At 33.1% G+C, this 14364-nt stretch overlaps 2 protein-coding genes across 5 annotated transcripts; both read left to right on the top strand.

Annotated features, from left to right (window-relative positions):
• The first annotated feature begins 2753 nt into the window (after positions 1–2753).
• Positions 2754–6734, top strand: LOC142533550 (putative glucuronosyltransferase PGSIP8). Its single transcript, XM_075640365.1, has 5 exons — positions 2754–3272; positions 5017–5275; positions 5518–5719; positions 5867–6014; positions 6141–6734. Exons 1-5 carry the CDS (start codon positions 3016–3018, stop codon positions 6679–6681), a joined length of 1407 nt encoding a protein of 468 aa, XP_075496480.1. The 5' UTR covers positions 2754–3015; the 3' UTR covers positions 6682–6734.
• A 3095-nt stretch (positions 6735–9829) lies between these two features.
• LOC142532747 (uncharacterized) lies at positions 9830–14157 on the top strand. 4 transcript variants are annotated; one of them, XM_075639171.1, is made up of 6 exons: positions 9830–9916; positions 11110–11430; positions 11938–12421; positions 12854–13152; positions 13377–13739; positions 14004–14157. In XM_075639171.1, exons 2-5 carry the CDS (start codon positions 11128–11130, stop codon positions 13716–13718), a joined length of 1428 nt encoding a protein of 475 aa, XP_075495286.1. In that variant the 5' UTR covers positions 9830–9916; positions 11110–11127; the 3' UTR covers positions 13719–13739; positions 14004–14157. The 4 variants fall into 4 exon arrangements, with proteins under 4 accessions (XP_075495286.1, XP_075495287.1, XP_075495285.1 ...); XM_075639172.1 differs by lacking the exon at positions 14004–14157 and adding an exon at positions 13824–13997; XM_075639170.1 differs by lacking the exon at positions 14004–14157 and having other exon boundaries at positions 13377–13844.
• Positions 14158–14364: the final 207 nt, after the last annotated feature.

Raw genomic sequence — 14364 nt, 5'->3', positions numbered from 1 at the left:
AGAAACATACCGAAAAGGAAATTACATGGTATGTATCATCATTGTTACATCTGGATCCAAGAACAAAACAATGTGAAAAAGATGTACAACAAATTGTACACTTGCAAAGAATAGCCAATCAAATACCAGATGCATTTGCTGACACAAAAGGGGTAACTAAATCATATATACATGCTGCAAATGCCCCTGCTCGAATTGAAATTCCAAAGAAACAAATTGAAGATACTCATGATGTCATTAAACGCCTGAAGCGTGGAAGGCCAGTCGGTTCCAAGGATAAAAATCCTCGAAAAAGAAAATTATAGAGAAACACGATGATCACAAAATAAAGAATGATGTTCTTGAAAAAACACATGATGATCACAAAATAGAGAATGGTGTTCCTGAAGAAACACATGATGATGAAAATATTCTGTCAGAACCACAAACTGACGAGAATCATGAAATCTCTATCAATTACATTAATACTGGAAAAATATGGAACCGAAAAGATATAGAAGAAATTGATGATATATTTTCTTATAATGTGGCAATCGACATCATAAATGATAACGAAGATCATGAACCAAAATCTTTTGGTGAATGTAAAAATCGGCAGGATTGGATAAAATGGAAAGATGTCATACATGTTGAATTAAATTCGCTAAATAAACGTAATGTTTTTGGACCTATAGTCCTTACACCTGAAGGTGTAAAACCTGTTGGATACAAATGGGTTTTTATTCGAAAGCGAAATGAGAAAAATGAAATAGTAAGATATAAAGCTCGACTTGTTGCACAAGATTTTTCTCAAAGGCCTGGAATTAATTATGAAGAAACATATTCTCCTGTGATGGATGCAATTACGTTTCGGTATTTGATTAGCTTGGCGGTATCTGAAAATTTAGAAATGCGTCTTATGGATGTTGTTACAGCTTACTTATATGGATCACTTGATAGTAATATATATATGAAAATCCCTGAAGGATTTAAGATGCCTGAAGCACAAAGTTCAAAACCCAGGGAATGTTATTCTGTGAAATTACAAAGATCATTATATGGGTTAAAGCAATCAGGTCGAATGTGGTATAATCGACTAAGTGATCACTTGATGAAAAAGGAATATGTAAATAATTCAATATGCCCTTGTGTTTTCATTAAGAAAACAACATCCGGATGCGTAATTATTGCTGTATATGTTGATGATTTAAACATCATTGGAACGAATAAAGAAATTCAAGAAGTTGTGTCATACTTGAAGGAAGAATTTGAAATGAAGGATCTTGGAAAAACCAAGTATTGTCTGGGTTTACAAATTGAACAAAAAGAATGTGAAATGTTTGTTCACCAGACAAATTATACAGAAAAGATCCTTAAACGTTTTAATATGGATAAAGCAAATCCTTTAAGTACTCCAATGGTTGTTAGATCATTAAACATAGAAAAGGATCCATTCCGACCATGTGAAGATGATGAAGCTATTCTTGGTCCAGAAGTACCATATCTAAGTGCTATCGGTGCCCTTATGTATCTTACAAATTGTACGAGGCCCGATATATCTTTTGCCGTAAATTTGTTGGCAAGATTTAGCACATATCCAACAAAGAGACACTGGAACGGAATTAAACATATATTCCGTTATCTACGAGGAACGACAGACTTGGGACTTTTATATTCAAAAGATACTAATCCAAGTATAATTGGTTATGCTGATGCTGGATACTTATCTGATCCACACAAGGCACGTTCCCAAACTGGATATGTATTTACTCATGGAGGCACTGCAATTTCTTGGCGTTCACAGAAACAAACGCTCGTAACAATTTCATCAAATCATGCCGAGATTATTGCACTACATGAAGCAAGTCGTGAATGTGTGTGGTTAAAATCAATGACCCAACATATCCAAATCTCATGCGGATTATCATTCGACGAGAAGCCTGTGATACTATATGAAGATAATGTTGCATGTGTTGCTCAAATGAAAGAAGGATACATAAAAAGCGACAGAACTAAACATATTCCTCCTAAGTTCTTCGCATTCACCAAGAAGCTTGAGAAGAATAAATGTATTGATGTTCGTCATATTCAATCAAGTGAAAATTCACCAGATCTCTTCACAAAGGCCCTTCCTACGTCAATATTCAGAAAGCATATATATAATATTGGGATGCGCAATCTACGAAATTTGTGAAGAATTGACGTGTCAACATGAGGGGGAGTTTACGTGACTGCACTCTTTTTCCCTTGCTATGGTTTTTATCCCAATGGGTTTTTCCTAGTAAGGTTTTTAACGATGCAGTATAAAAACACGTAATAAAGACAATCATTATGATCATCATCACAAGGGGGAGTGTTGAAAAATATATTTAAAATGTGTGTATTGAATATTTGAATGTTGAATATTTGAATGTTGAAAATAAGAGTTGTAAATATTGAAAATTAGTGTGTGATGATGTAGGTAATGGTGTATTTTATTTTTGGATTATTTGTAAAGATTTCCTATAAATAGATCTCTCATTTGTGAAGAAAAACACAATTGAGTAGAGAGAAAAATATTATAAAGTGTGTAGTTTGTTAAATTTTGAGAGTTTGAAATTTTTACTTTTTACCATAAATTTTTACTTTTTCACAACAAAATTGAGATTTAAATTTAACTGAGTTATTTGAGCTAAACTTTTAGAGTTACCGCTCCATTTCATCCAAGAAATCACAGCTGTTCACATGCGCTTTGGAATTGGCCATCCCTTTCAGCTTCCTGACGCGCATGTATATAGACATATAATGTTATTCTATTATATCTCATCTCATGCTATAATACATTGAACAGCCGATGTACACACAAAACTACACAATTTCATTTCCTTTCCCCGTTCAATACACACAGATGCAAAGAATGCACACACTTGGGTTTCAAATTTGATCAGATTTATTCGTGGCAATTTACTTTTTTTTTTGCTACTGTTATTCAAGAAACCCATAACTTTTTTGTGCACTTAAATTAGTTTTATAGATCGAAAAAGTAAATAATAAAAGATGGGAGAGAGGAGAAGAAGAGGTGCATTCTTGAGTTTGGTGTTGAGTTTGGGTTTCTTGCTATTATTGTGCGAAGGGAAGACGAAAAGGACACAGAAGAATGCGTATGCCACAATGATGTATATGGGGACTCCGAGGGATTACGAGTTCTACATAGCCACGCGTGTGATGCTGAGGTCTCTCGCAAAGCTTCAGGTCGATGCTGATCTTGTCGTTATTGCCTCCATGGACGTTCCACCCCTTTGGATTCAAGCTCTGTAAGTATATCTCCCTCATGTTTTGTATAATTCTTGAAGCGGTGAATTTTTTTTGGAAATTCATATTTGGGAAAACGCAGGCTTTCCCCCTTTTTTTTTTACTTTTGTATTGTGAAAAGGAGCTATTTTGTTTGGTTGTATTTCCAATGTTGGAGAAAATATTGAGTTTTTTAAAAAATATATTAGGAAATTTTATAAGCTTCATAATATTTTATATATCTTTAGGTATAAAAAAAAAGATTGATGCTTTTGTTTAGTTAATTAATACTTATATTTCCAACGGGGATTGACAATTGTCATGACAGTTGGCAAATCAGATGGTCAAAGTATCGTCCCTTCATTTTTTTTTTGAAGAACTTTTGACTTTTTGTTCAATTTCATTTTCTTATCCTCACCTCTCTCGTTTTTCTTTCCCTCTCAATTTTCCATTAAGAGATGTTTTATTTCTCTTCAAATTAATCAACCCATGATTTTGTAAGAATTAGATATTATGTTTTATTAAGCAATTCAAACTTTAATTACTTTGTTTAAACAAGAAGTCTGATATGTTAATAAAATAGCATATTACTGCATGCGACTGCATTAATGCGATGGATTACCCGTGCATGTTGAAAGTTAGTGATTGTGGGTTCTCACGTCATATGAAAAAACATATCTTAACGTTACAGGTGTTTTAGACCTGTGGTTTACTTACAAAGCCATCCTTTTGATTAATTTTTTGTTCAATAATTTGATTGTTTTTTAAAAATAATTGAGCCAGGCGTAGCCAAGATTACCAGGTCCTGCCAAAAATTATTAAAAAATATCTGTGGCACGTCCGAAGATTAGTTGGGAATATCAAGGATTTGGTCTAAGATCAACAATATTCTATTCTATCCAAAAAATATCGGTGTATAATGACATGTTTTGCTAGACTAAAGGGAATATTGGAGTCGGAGGGAGTATATTTGTTAAGATGATCGAACTAATCGATATTATATTCTATAGTTGTTTGAAGAGTTTATCAAGTTTTGAGGTCGTTTCGGCACTAGACGAATTCGAAGTCGAGTCGAATCCTATAGAAGAAGTTGATAATTTCAGGAGCCGTTTACTTTATTTACAAGATTCGAATCTGTGGCTTTGATTGGAAGTGGTTTATTGGATCCACGTTCTTTTAAACATAATGCCATCTATTCCAAGAAATTCCTCCACCCTTGAAAATTATTTCACTATTAAATTACTCGTAAATCATTACTTGTATATATTATTTAAATTACACCAGAAAGGAGAGGACGTCAACTTCTCTGTCAAGTGGGTATATCATTTATTTGCCAGCAAATGAATGATTTAATATCTTTATTTTTTATTTCTCCAATCTTTCAAGCAATTTTAAGTAATTGTCTTATTATTCTGAACAAATACTTGGCCCTTGTATGAATCTTTTACTAACAGGCAATTTTGTACTTGTTGAGGTTGACATTAGTTAATTTTTCCTTGACTATAACAACTTTAGGTCCATAATTATTTATTTATTTATGTTGTTCGTTTGGCGACGGAGAAAGATGTATTTGATTACCTTCATCATAAGTGATTTTGTAACATAAATTTCCATGCTGATGAATAATTAATTATAAGGCATCTCAAAATCCTTACTCTATGTATTCAGATGTCTCTTGATAGTATTAAAAGCAATACAAGAAAAGTGCAAATTTATAAACAAATAGCTCCAAGGAAATAAATGTTGGTATGTTGTTTTAATTTTCAGAGAAGAGGAGGATGGCGCGAAGGTGTTGAAAGTGGAAAATGTTAAGAATCCATATGTAAAAGATCCGAATTCGGGTTGGAGATTCACAAAGACACTGAACAAGCTGTATGTGTGGAAGCTAGTTGAGTATGAGCGCGTGGTCATGCTTGATGCCGACAATCTCTTCCTTCAAAAAACCGATGAACTCTTTCAATGCGGGCAGTTTTGTGCTGTTTTCATCAATCCCTGCATCTTTCACACTGGTCTCTTTGTGTTGCAGGTATAACCCTTTCATCAACACCGTGTATGAGGATAGAGTTGTTAATTTGTTAATTATGAGGCTACCTAATGGATTTGTTTAGCCCCTAGTCTTGGAGAGTTCGAGGAAGACACTAACTTTTTTAAATATGTTATCCTGTTGATACATGGGAAACATCTAATCAATATTATAGGGCAGAAATTTTGAGGTGAAATATGTTCACTTTACAGAAATCCCATCACTAAAATGGTCAAAATTTGCAGCCATCTTTAGAGCTTTTCAACGATATGATTCATGAGTTGGAGATCGGCAGAAGTAACACTGATGGCGCCGACCAAGGATTCATAGGAAGCTACTTCCCAGATTTACTTGATCGACCGATGTTTCACCCTCCTTCAAATGCCACAACCCTCGATGGAACCTACCGACTTCCTCTAGGCTACCAAATGGATGCCTCTTATTATTGTAAGTAAACACAATTAGACCCCGTGGTTTCGAAAATCATACATAATTTTTTTGCTTTCGCAGATCGCATTGCAGAGTAATTTGCATATGGTCAATCAGGGTCAAATAATTACTCAGTGACATGTTTACTTATTTATCCGGTTCCAGATCTCAAACTTCATTGGAGCGTGCCTTGTGGGCCGAACAGTGTCATCACATTCCCGGGAGCTCCATGGTTAAAACCATGGTATTGGTGGTCATGGCCTGTCCTCCCCTTGGGCATTCAATGGCATGAACAACGGCTTCAAACTCTCGGGTAAAATAAAGTTCTCTCATAAACCATTTGCAAAACAATCTTGCTCTTGTTCCATTTGTTTTTCCGTGTCTTGATCAAACGCGCCCTCTGATGCTTGTTTTGTGGTATATATGCTATTCCCAACAGCTACGATGTAGAAATGCCTATCGTGTTCATCCAAGCTATATTTTACTTGGGAGTCATGGCAGTGGCGCGTATAGCTCGCCCCAATTTATCGAAATTATGTTACCGGAGAGAAGAAAAGAGTGTTTTCCTTCTACAGACTGGCTTCAAACTGATTGCTTTATGGTCCATTTTTGCTGCCTACATAGTTCCATTCTTCCTCGTACCTCACACAGTTCATCCAGTCATAGGCTGGGGCCTCTACTTGCTTGGAGCGTTTTCGCTTTCTTTTATGGCTATCAACGCCTTTCTTCTGCCGTTGCTACACGTACTCGTGCCATGGCTTGGGATCATTGGGGCCCTTTTAGTTATGGCATATCCTTGGTATAACAATGGTGTTTCAAGGGCTCTGGCTGTTTTTGGATACGCGTTTTGCAGCTCGCCTTTTCTTTGGGTATCGTTGGTTAAAATTGTGTCATCACTTCATGTTTCACTAGAAAGGGAAGCTTTCTTGCCCAGATTCGGTGAAAACGCTTCGCCTTTGGGGTTCAATAAGTTGTGTTAAGGAATGACAGACCACTTGGTTATATGTATTTGTATAAGAAATCTAGTTTCTTTTGATTTGTTAGAGATGCTTATATTTTTATTGAGTAGGTATCTTGTGAGACGGTCTCACGAATTTTTATCTGTGAGACGAGTCAGCTCTATCGATATTTAATATAAAGTAATACTCTGAGCGTAAAAAGTAATATTTTTTAATGGATGACCTAAATAAGAGATCCGTCTCACAAAATACGACCCGGGAGATCGTCTCACACAAGTTTTTGTTAATTTTATTTTATTTTCTTGGACCAGATGTATGCAACTATTACATGACCCAAATCGATAATGTTATATTCTAAGAAAAAAAGTATAGAAAAACACACAATAGGTCAATGTTAAATAAATTTTTTTATGAACCACCAAATATTTTAAAAATATACAAGTATATAATCGCTTTGATCAATTAAAAAGGTAGTATATAAACATATAGCATGCATACCCAAATATTAAATATTTAGCTAGACTTGACCCAGATCGATAATGCTCACCATACCTTGAACCAAGAAAATCCCCCCAAAACGATATTTTCTTGTTTTTATTTCATGAAACCTGTTCTCGCTTCTGCAACTTCGATTCTTGCCCAAATCGCTTTGTTGAGCCGACTTCAACCTCGAAATATAATCTCATATTTGTTCATCATTGTCGATCTTAACATGTTCTTACATCACAACGTAATTTCGTTTGGGAAAATCATCTCTCAATGATTACACGAAGTTGTAAAAACCGATCAATCTTGTATTTTGATTGGGAGAACTATCTCCTTACGTGATTAGTCGATGTTGTAAAATCTGTTGGAATGTGTTGTTAAGTAATACGTTATTTAGTGAGCGTTTGACAAAGCTTATAAGATTTTAAAAAACATCTTATAAGTTGTTTTAAGCTTATAAACTATTATAATTTGTTTGGTACAAAAATTTGCAAACATTTTATCAAAATAAGATGTTTTTTTAAAAAAAGAGGTACCTCTTATTTTTTAAAATAGATCTTATTTCATATTTTATTTATTCAAAATATTTTTATATATCTTCTTAAATCTCCACTTTATCACTTTATTTTTTAATCAAATTTTAAATATGATTTTGTTCTATCTTTTATTAAGATATAAAAAACAAAAATATTAATATTTGCAATCAATATTTTATTTACACACATTAAAAATAATAAATACTTTTTAACATAATTTTTTAAAATATAAATTTAAAATACTCAAATTATAAAACTATTTTCATATAAATAAATATATAGATTAACTCATAATATTTTAATTTTTTTGTAATTTTGACAATAAAAAAATCTTATAATACCAAATATTTTTAAAATAAATTTATTCAAATATTTTAACAGCTTATTTTGAAAATAAAATCTCTCATCTTATAAATTTATAAAATAATTTATAAAATGTAAAAGGTTTTATGATGTTTTAAATTAAATTTAGTGAAATATTATACAAACACAAATCTATACATACATATCTATAAAAGTGTGAATCAAGGTCAAAGTTTTTCTATTGTGTAATGTCAACTTTGTCCTTAGTTTGTACATACAGGAAAAATTTAGTAGGATATTTTTGTCAAATCAGTTATTATGATAAGGACAAAATTGTCAAACTACATTTATGTTAGATAATGATCAAATCTATACACTTATTTATTATAAAAGTGAGAGTTGAACATTTTTTTATAAATATAATAAAATATTAATTAAATCATATTTTGTCAGTTGTCTAGAAGATAGAATAACCAAAATTCATTGATTTTATTTGCTTGTATATTAAGTTAAAATATTTACAAAAAATAAATATAATTTGTAGAATACTGAAATAACAAAATTCTTTGGTTTTATTTGCTTGATGAAACAAACTTTTTTTTTCCTACAAAACACTTAATTTGTGTGGAGATTTGTAGAGGCATCAAATAGAGAAGAATATACATTTCTTCTCATAAGATTTGCTAATGAAGATGGCGAGAATATTGTTTTTCCACAGAGTAGAAAAACTGATGACAAAATAAATCATAAAAGCAATATAAATTGAAAATATAAAAGAAGAAAACATTTGACGCAATAATTAATTTAAGGTTTAGAATATATTATCTATATTATATTTTTATTTTTCATAAATCAATAATACGTGGTAAAATAAGTGGGCAACGTCATGTATTATACTTTTTTCTTCTCTCAAATTTAGTTTTAATAACTATTGTGATATCAATTTTATATTATATTTTCTCCAATGTCTAATTTATACAAAATTATAATATTTATTACTACTATGTTTTCAACAATTATTAATTTATTTAGATTGCGCTTGGATAAATTGATTTCAAATTTATGGATTATAATTATAATTTTATTGTTAACAATAAAACAATATATCAAATCTTGAATCCACACATTACTTATTTACATGTTATTATCTATATAAAGTAAAATAAATTTCAAATAACATTATTATTGGGTGGACTTGAAAAATATAATAATTAACATGAAATACTACTATATAAACATGAAATGAGTGGATTTGAAGTTTATGATGTTACTTCGCTAAAATAACAAAAATACATTTGAATGTATTGAAATCCTTCCATTCAAGAATAACCTTAGATTTATGACACATAAAATTTTTAAACAAATATCTTTTGCACTCATTTTATAATACATGTAGTACAAATTATATTACATTGAATTTCTACGGATAATGCTAAAGGTACAACCAATATATCGTACTGCGATATTTACAAAAATTATAACGTGAGATTTTGTTATTATCTAATGAGATTTTATATTTAATTTATAATGAGATTTTAATAAATGAAATTTTTGTATCGATTTTTTTGAATTGTAAGAATTATTATACAAATTTGGTTGCACATGTAGCATTACTCATTGTCTATTGACTAATATAGCATGAAATCATTAATATATAATTTTTTGTAAATTAATCTCTTCTGATCTCATTTTTTAACAACAATTATTGATAATAGAAATGTATTTTCACGTGCGTCGCATGTGTCTTTAACTAGTATCTTAAAATGAAGAAAAAGTAAACAAATAAATAAAATAAAATTTTATAAAAGAATATTAATTAAATAAATAGAAAGCACAAATTTTTAAAATTTTAAAACAAATAAATAAAAAGAGAGAGATGGAGCAAGCCCTAGCCGCTGGTCATCTTCACACTCTACTCTATCGCTCTTCAGGTACAAATCCTTCTTCTTCTTCTTCTTCTTCTTCTTTCTATCATACGTACCCGTGCAGTTATGATTTTCAGTAGAATGACAATTTTCTGATTTTTCTGTTCAAATACGAAACAAGCATTTGAAAATTTAGTTCGTCAATCCTACATGCAAAAGTGGTGCTCAGATTTCTGCACTTCATTCTTTTCCAGGAGACCATCACCGTATTTATATTTATGGGGCAACTAGTTTAACTTCTCATTTTGCGAATTTGGTATTTTGTTCTTGCTTTTATTCTTTTTTGTGCGTTTTAAATATTTGGGCTTGTAGTTCTGGCTGGGGGAGAACTGGGATAGTCATAATTTGTTAATTGATTTTTCTCGTGGCATGATTCTTTTAAAGGATGCATCTTGGTGGTCTTACAGTGTCTGTTCCTTTATGAAAGCAAGTATAATATGGATACAAGGCTAGGTAATTTTTGGCCAGATATCCCAACTGTTTATTGGCCTTTCGGTCTGATTCATATTGTTCCCACACCCCAAATTATAGCTGTCGGAAGTGAATTTCCTACTTTAAACAGTGCAAGCACGATGCACAAGAAAATGATTATGATTATAAATAATTTTTTATTGCATTGTTTTGCGAAGGATGATGGCGTTGGTGTATAATAACCTGCTCTCTCATTCTCCAGAGTATTGGTATTTAGAAGTTGTATTACAGGCTTATGCATCCTTTTTACTTGTGTAATTTTTCTTCCAGTGGAGTAAGCCTTTGTAGTTTTGAACTGGTAGAGAATATAATTATCACCTGTTGTAGTTTCCAAGTTCTGTTGGTTGCAAACTTGTAATTCAGAGAATCAAAACTTGTTCAAGCTTCCAAGTGCTGTAACCCTGGTTGCAGACCACAGTATCCTTCTTTTCTTACCTAAATCTCATCAATCTGTTGGAAATAAGATATTTTGATTGATTTTTTTTAATATATCCCTTCTTTTCTTAACCAAATCTCATCAATCTGTTGGAAATAAGATATTTTGATTGGTTTTTTTAACGTATCCCTGGAGGTTTATCTAAATATGTAGTTACGGTACAACTGTGACCATGTTGTGAAATTTGTGTAGTTATTTAGTTTGATGTCTTGCGTTAGGGAGACTAGATAATTTTGGTGCATGCCAAATGGCAATTTAGCTCACCTGATTATACTTCTTTTGGTTGAAGCAGTTATTTTACCAATCTGAGATGACCAGTAGAGAAGATGTAGATGTGGACGACGACTTTAGTGAAATATACAGAGCATATACTGGTCCTCTGGGATCTAATGCAAACAATGCACCAGAAAATACAACAACAAACAAACGATCTCGTGTGGGTTCGGATGAAGAAGAGGGAGCCCGTGACCCAAATGCCGTCCCAACAGATTTTACTAGCCGAGAAGCAAAGGTTTGGGAGGCTAAATCTAAAGCTACTGAAAAGAACTGGAAGAAAAGGAAAGAGGAAGAAATGATCTGTAAAATATGTGGTGAATCAGGCCACTTCACGCAGGTCTTTTTACCCCTTTGTTTTTTTTTTCCTAAATTTTATTTTTACATACCTATGCTTGGTGCAAGGATGAATTGGAATTTGGAAGCTATGTTGCTCTCCTTTTCTCCACACCCTTAAGGATACCATAGTTTATAGCATTTAATATTACTGTACATGATTTTTAGGTGGTATTTTTTTTCAACTCGTGAAGGTTAGCAGTGGTGCCTGATTTTTTTTTTCAGTTATTAAAGAGTCATGGTTGTGCAACGACATCTGGTGTTTAATATATATATTTTTAATTTAAACATGATGGTGTAGAAATGTGGGCATTTTCTTAACCTAAATTTACACTCTTCGTTCATCCTAATTTGACTTTCTATATGGATGTTCTCCAACCATAATTTATTTTACTTATCAAGTGAATTATTTCGCCAATTTTGCATAGTAGTCCATGGCAATGCATGGTTTTGTGGAAAGATTGCCTTGTTTTGTGATTTTATGATGTTTGGTAAATTATGCTCTTTTTAGGGCTGCCCATCTACGCTTGGAGCTCATCGCAAGTCTCAAGATTTCTTTGAAAGGGTTCCTGCAAGAGATCCTCATGTCAAAGCATTATTCTCTGAAAAGACGGTGAATAAAATTGAGAAGGATATTGGTTGTAAAATCAAAATAGAAGAAAAATTTATCATTGTTAGCGGCAAGGATAGGCTAATCTTGAAAAAAGGTGTCGACGCAGTTCATAAAATTAAAGAAGAGGGAAAATCTAAGGGTATTCATAAATTCCCAGAGGAGGCTGAGCACAAAGTTTCTTCTAGTTCCCCTATTTCCTGGTCCAGGTTACCTGAACGTAGAAGTCCTGCTACGTCTCGATTAGGAAGAACTGATTCCCAAAAGTCTCATCACAGCCCTCATAATTCAGCACATAACCCAAACAAGTATGGAAGACCGGAAAAATTTGTGGAAGACCGTGTTCGTGAAGATTTGCTGAAATTGTCGAGTGGCTCTCCCCAAGGTAAAAATACAAATTAATCTGCCAGAGCTTTTTAATTGCACTATATCAGCCGTAGTTCTTTAGATCTGAGTTCCCATCTGAGAGAGGCTCAACTAATAGTATTCTTACTTATAGTTAAGTTAGCAAAGGATTTATATGTTGTCCCATTAGTTGTACTTCTTCCATTAATACTTCTAGTTGCTCATCCATTTTTTGCAGCAAGAGGTAAGTTTTACGCTGAAGCCTTCTGTTCGATTCTGAAATAACATTCGTGGTGGTTCTGAAATGAAAGGACGGACTCTCCAAATGAAATTTTTTTATTGAAAGCAATCAAGTCTCATTTTGCTTCAGATGGATTCACTAAGAGAATTTAAGATAGTGTGTCATGATAAAGCTGCCAACATTGTTAGAGATCTTGAATGAAGTGCTTAATACAGTCTTCCTTTGGTGAAGCTTCTGGTAATGATGGAGGTAGAGGTCGAGCTAGCCGTTCAAAGTCTCCTGCACGCCCTTCTTTCATTGGAAACACCTATAAGTCATTTGATGGTCATAATCAAAACAGAGGTGGCTACAAGACCGATGGATGGAATCTAGACAAAGGTGAAGCTAACTTACAATTGAGTCATAAAGTTGACCACTCTTCTTTTCCTCGAACATTGGAAGAATTAGAATCAGAATACAGAAGGGAGGCAATGGATCTCGCCAGACTCCGCGACAAAGAAGAAGATGAGGAAAATTACAGGCATCGTGAGGTTTGTTATGCATCATTATGCATGTGTGTTTCAATCATTCAATTTGTTGTTTACTTGAACATGTTGAATAAAACATCAACTTCAACTTATAAGAATCAGTTGGAGTTTCATCGTGTTTTATTCGGAAAATATCTGGATGCCATCAAGTTCTATGTGCTATTCCGTTCGGGCTGCAAAACATATTTCTTCTAGTGAAGCGTTATTTGGTTTTCTTTCAATTTAAGGCTGTTAGGGAAATCAGGGAGAGTTACATAAAAAATGTGGCTGTGCTTAAGGATACACATGCAAAATTGTGGGAAGAGTTTATTCAACTTGAAGGTCAAAGGAGACAGCAACAAGCACACCACCGCGTTCCAGTTTCTGGGTTTGGTGGTTACCCAAGCTTTCAAGATTTTGATAATTCAACCGGTAATCTTCATCATGCTGGACCAAATGTACCAGTGGATTCTAGGGGCAGGTACCAAAGCGCCGTGGAAAGTTATCCTTCTTCTAGACCTCCTGACACATATGTTGAAGTTCAGCGTCACAGGCGCGATGATTTTGGGAAAGCCTATAATCGATACTAAATTGGTTGATTAAAATTGTTGGTGAGTTGTCTTATCCTTAGTCATTGTTTGCTACCATTTTTGCAAGATTTAGGATTTAATTACCCGAGAACACTTTTTTGACAGATATGAGTCTGGCTGGTATCCCCTAGTGAAATACAGGAGTCCTGTACTGTACACATGAGTATATATATATATACAAGGACTTTTCCAGTCTTTAGAGTGGGAGACAAAATTTGTAAATGTGGTTTATATATTATTCTACTTCGATGCACTGTAGTCTAAAATATCACTTAAAATTTTCAGGATCTTCACTACGAGTATGCGTAGGGAGCCTACATTATAGGTAAGTATGTCTATCATGCATGTTCTCAGCTCCGGAAGACTTGAGTTAAGTTTGCTGATGTGAAACTGTTACCTATGCTTCTCATTTGTGCAAGAGTTCATTATAGAGAGGTTTCTTCTTTGTGGCCTGTGACTTTTGATGTTTTAATATTGACATGCTCCGATTCAAAGAAATCGAATGTCATTGGCAGCGATGATGGCAATACTTAGCTTGATGATGGCGATGCTTGGCTTATTATTTTCTTTCGTTTCATGGTGTTTCTTGTTTAGTCTTTGCTTCTATGTGCGACTCCGAAGTTTTCTTCTTCTTTTTTTTCGAACA

Source organism: Primulina tabacum, chromosome 18, assembly GCF_025594145.1.
Source record: "Primulina tabacum isolate GXHZ01 chromosome 18, ASM2559414v2, whole genome shotgun sequence".
Taxonomy (NCBI): Eukaryota; Viridiplantae; Streptophyta; class Magnoliopsida; order Lamiales; family Gesneriaceae; genus Primulina; species Primulina tabacum.
This window is presented reverse-complemented; position numbering and strand designations above follow the sequence as displayed.

What these genes read in the sequence shown, in the direction of transcription:
- LOC142533550 (XM_075640365.1), top strand. Translation starts at nt 3,016, where the DNA reads ATGGGAGAGAGGAGAAGAAGAGGTGCATTCTTGAGTTTGGTGTTGAGT. An exon ending in CTGGTCTCTTTGTGTTGCAG is followed by an intron (nt 5,276 to 5,517) that starts GTATAACCCTTT and finishes CAAAATTTGCAG; the next exon opens with CCATCTTTAGAGCTTTTCAA. An exon ending in AATGGATGCCTCTTATTATT is followed by an intron (nt 5,720 to 5,866) that starts GTAAGTAAACAC and finishes ATCCGGTTCCAG; the next exon opens with ATCTCAAACTTCATTGGAGC.
- LOC142532747 (XM_075639171.1), top strand. Translation starts at nt 11,128, where the DNA reads ATGACCAGTAGAGAAGATGTAGATGTGGACGACGACTTTAGTGAAATA. An exon ending in GTCGAGTGGCTCTCCCCAAG is followed by an intron (nt 12,422 to 12,853) that starts GTAAAAATACAA and finishes CCTTTGGTGAAG; the next exon opens with CTTCTGGTAATGATGGAGGT. An exon ending in AAAATTACAGGCATCGTGAG is followed by an intron (nt 13,153 to 13,376) that starts GTTTGTTATGCA and finishes TTTCAATTTAAG; the next exon opens with GCTGTTAGGGAAATCAGGGA.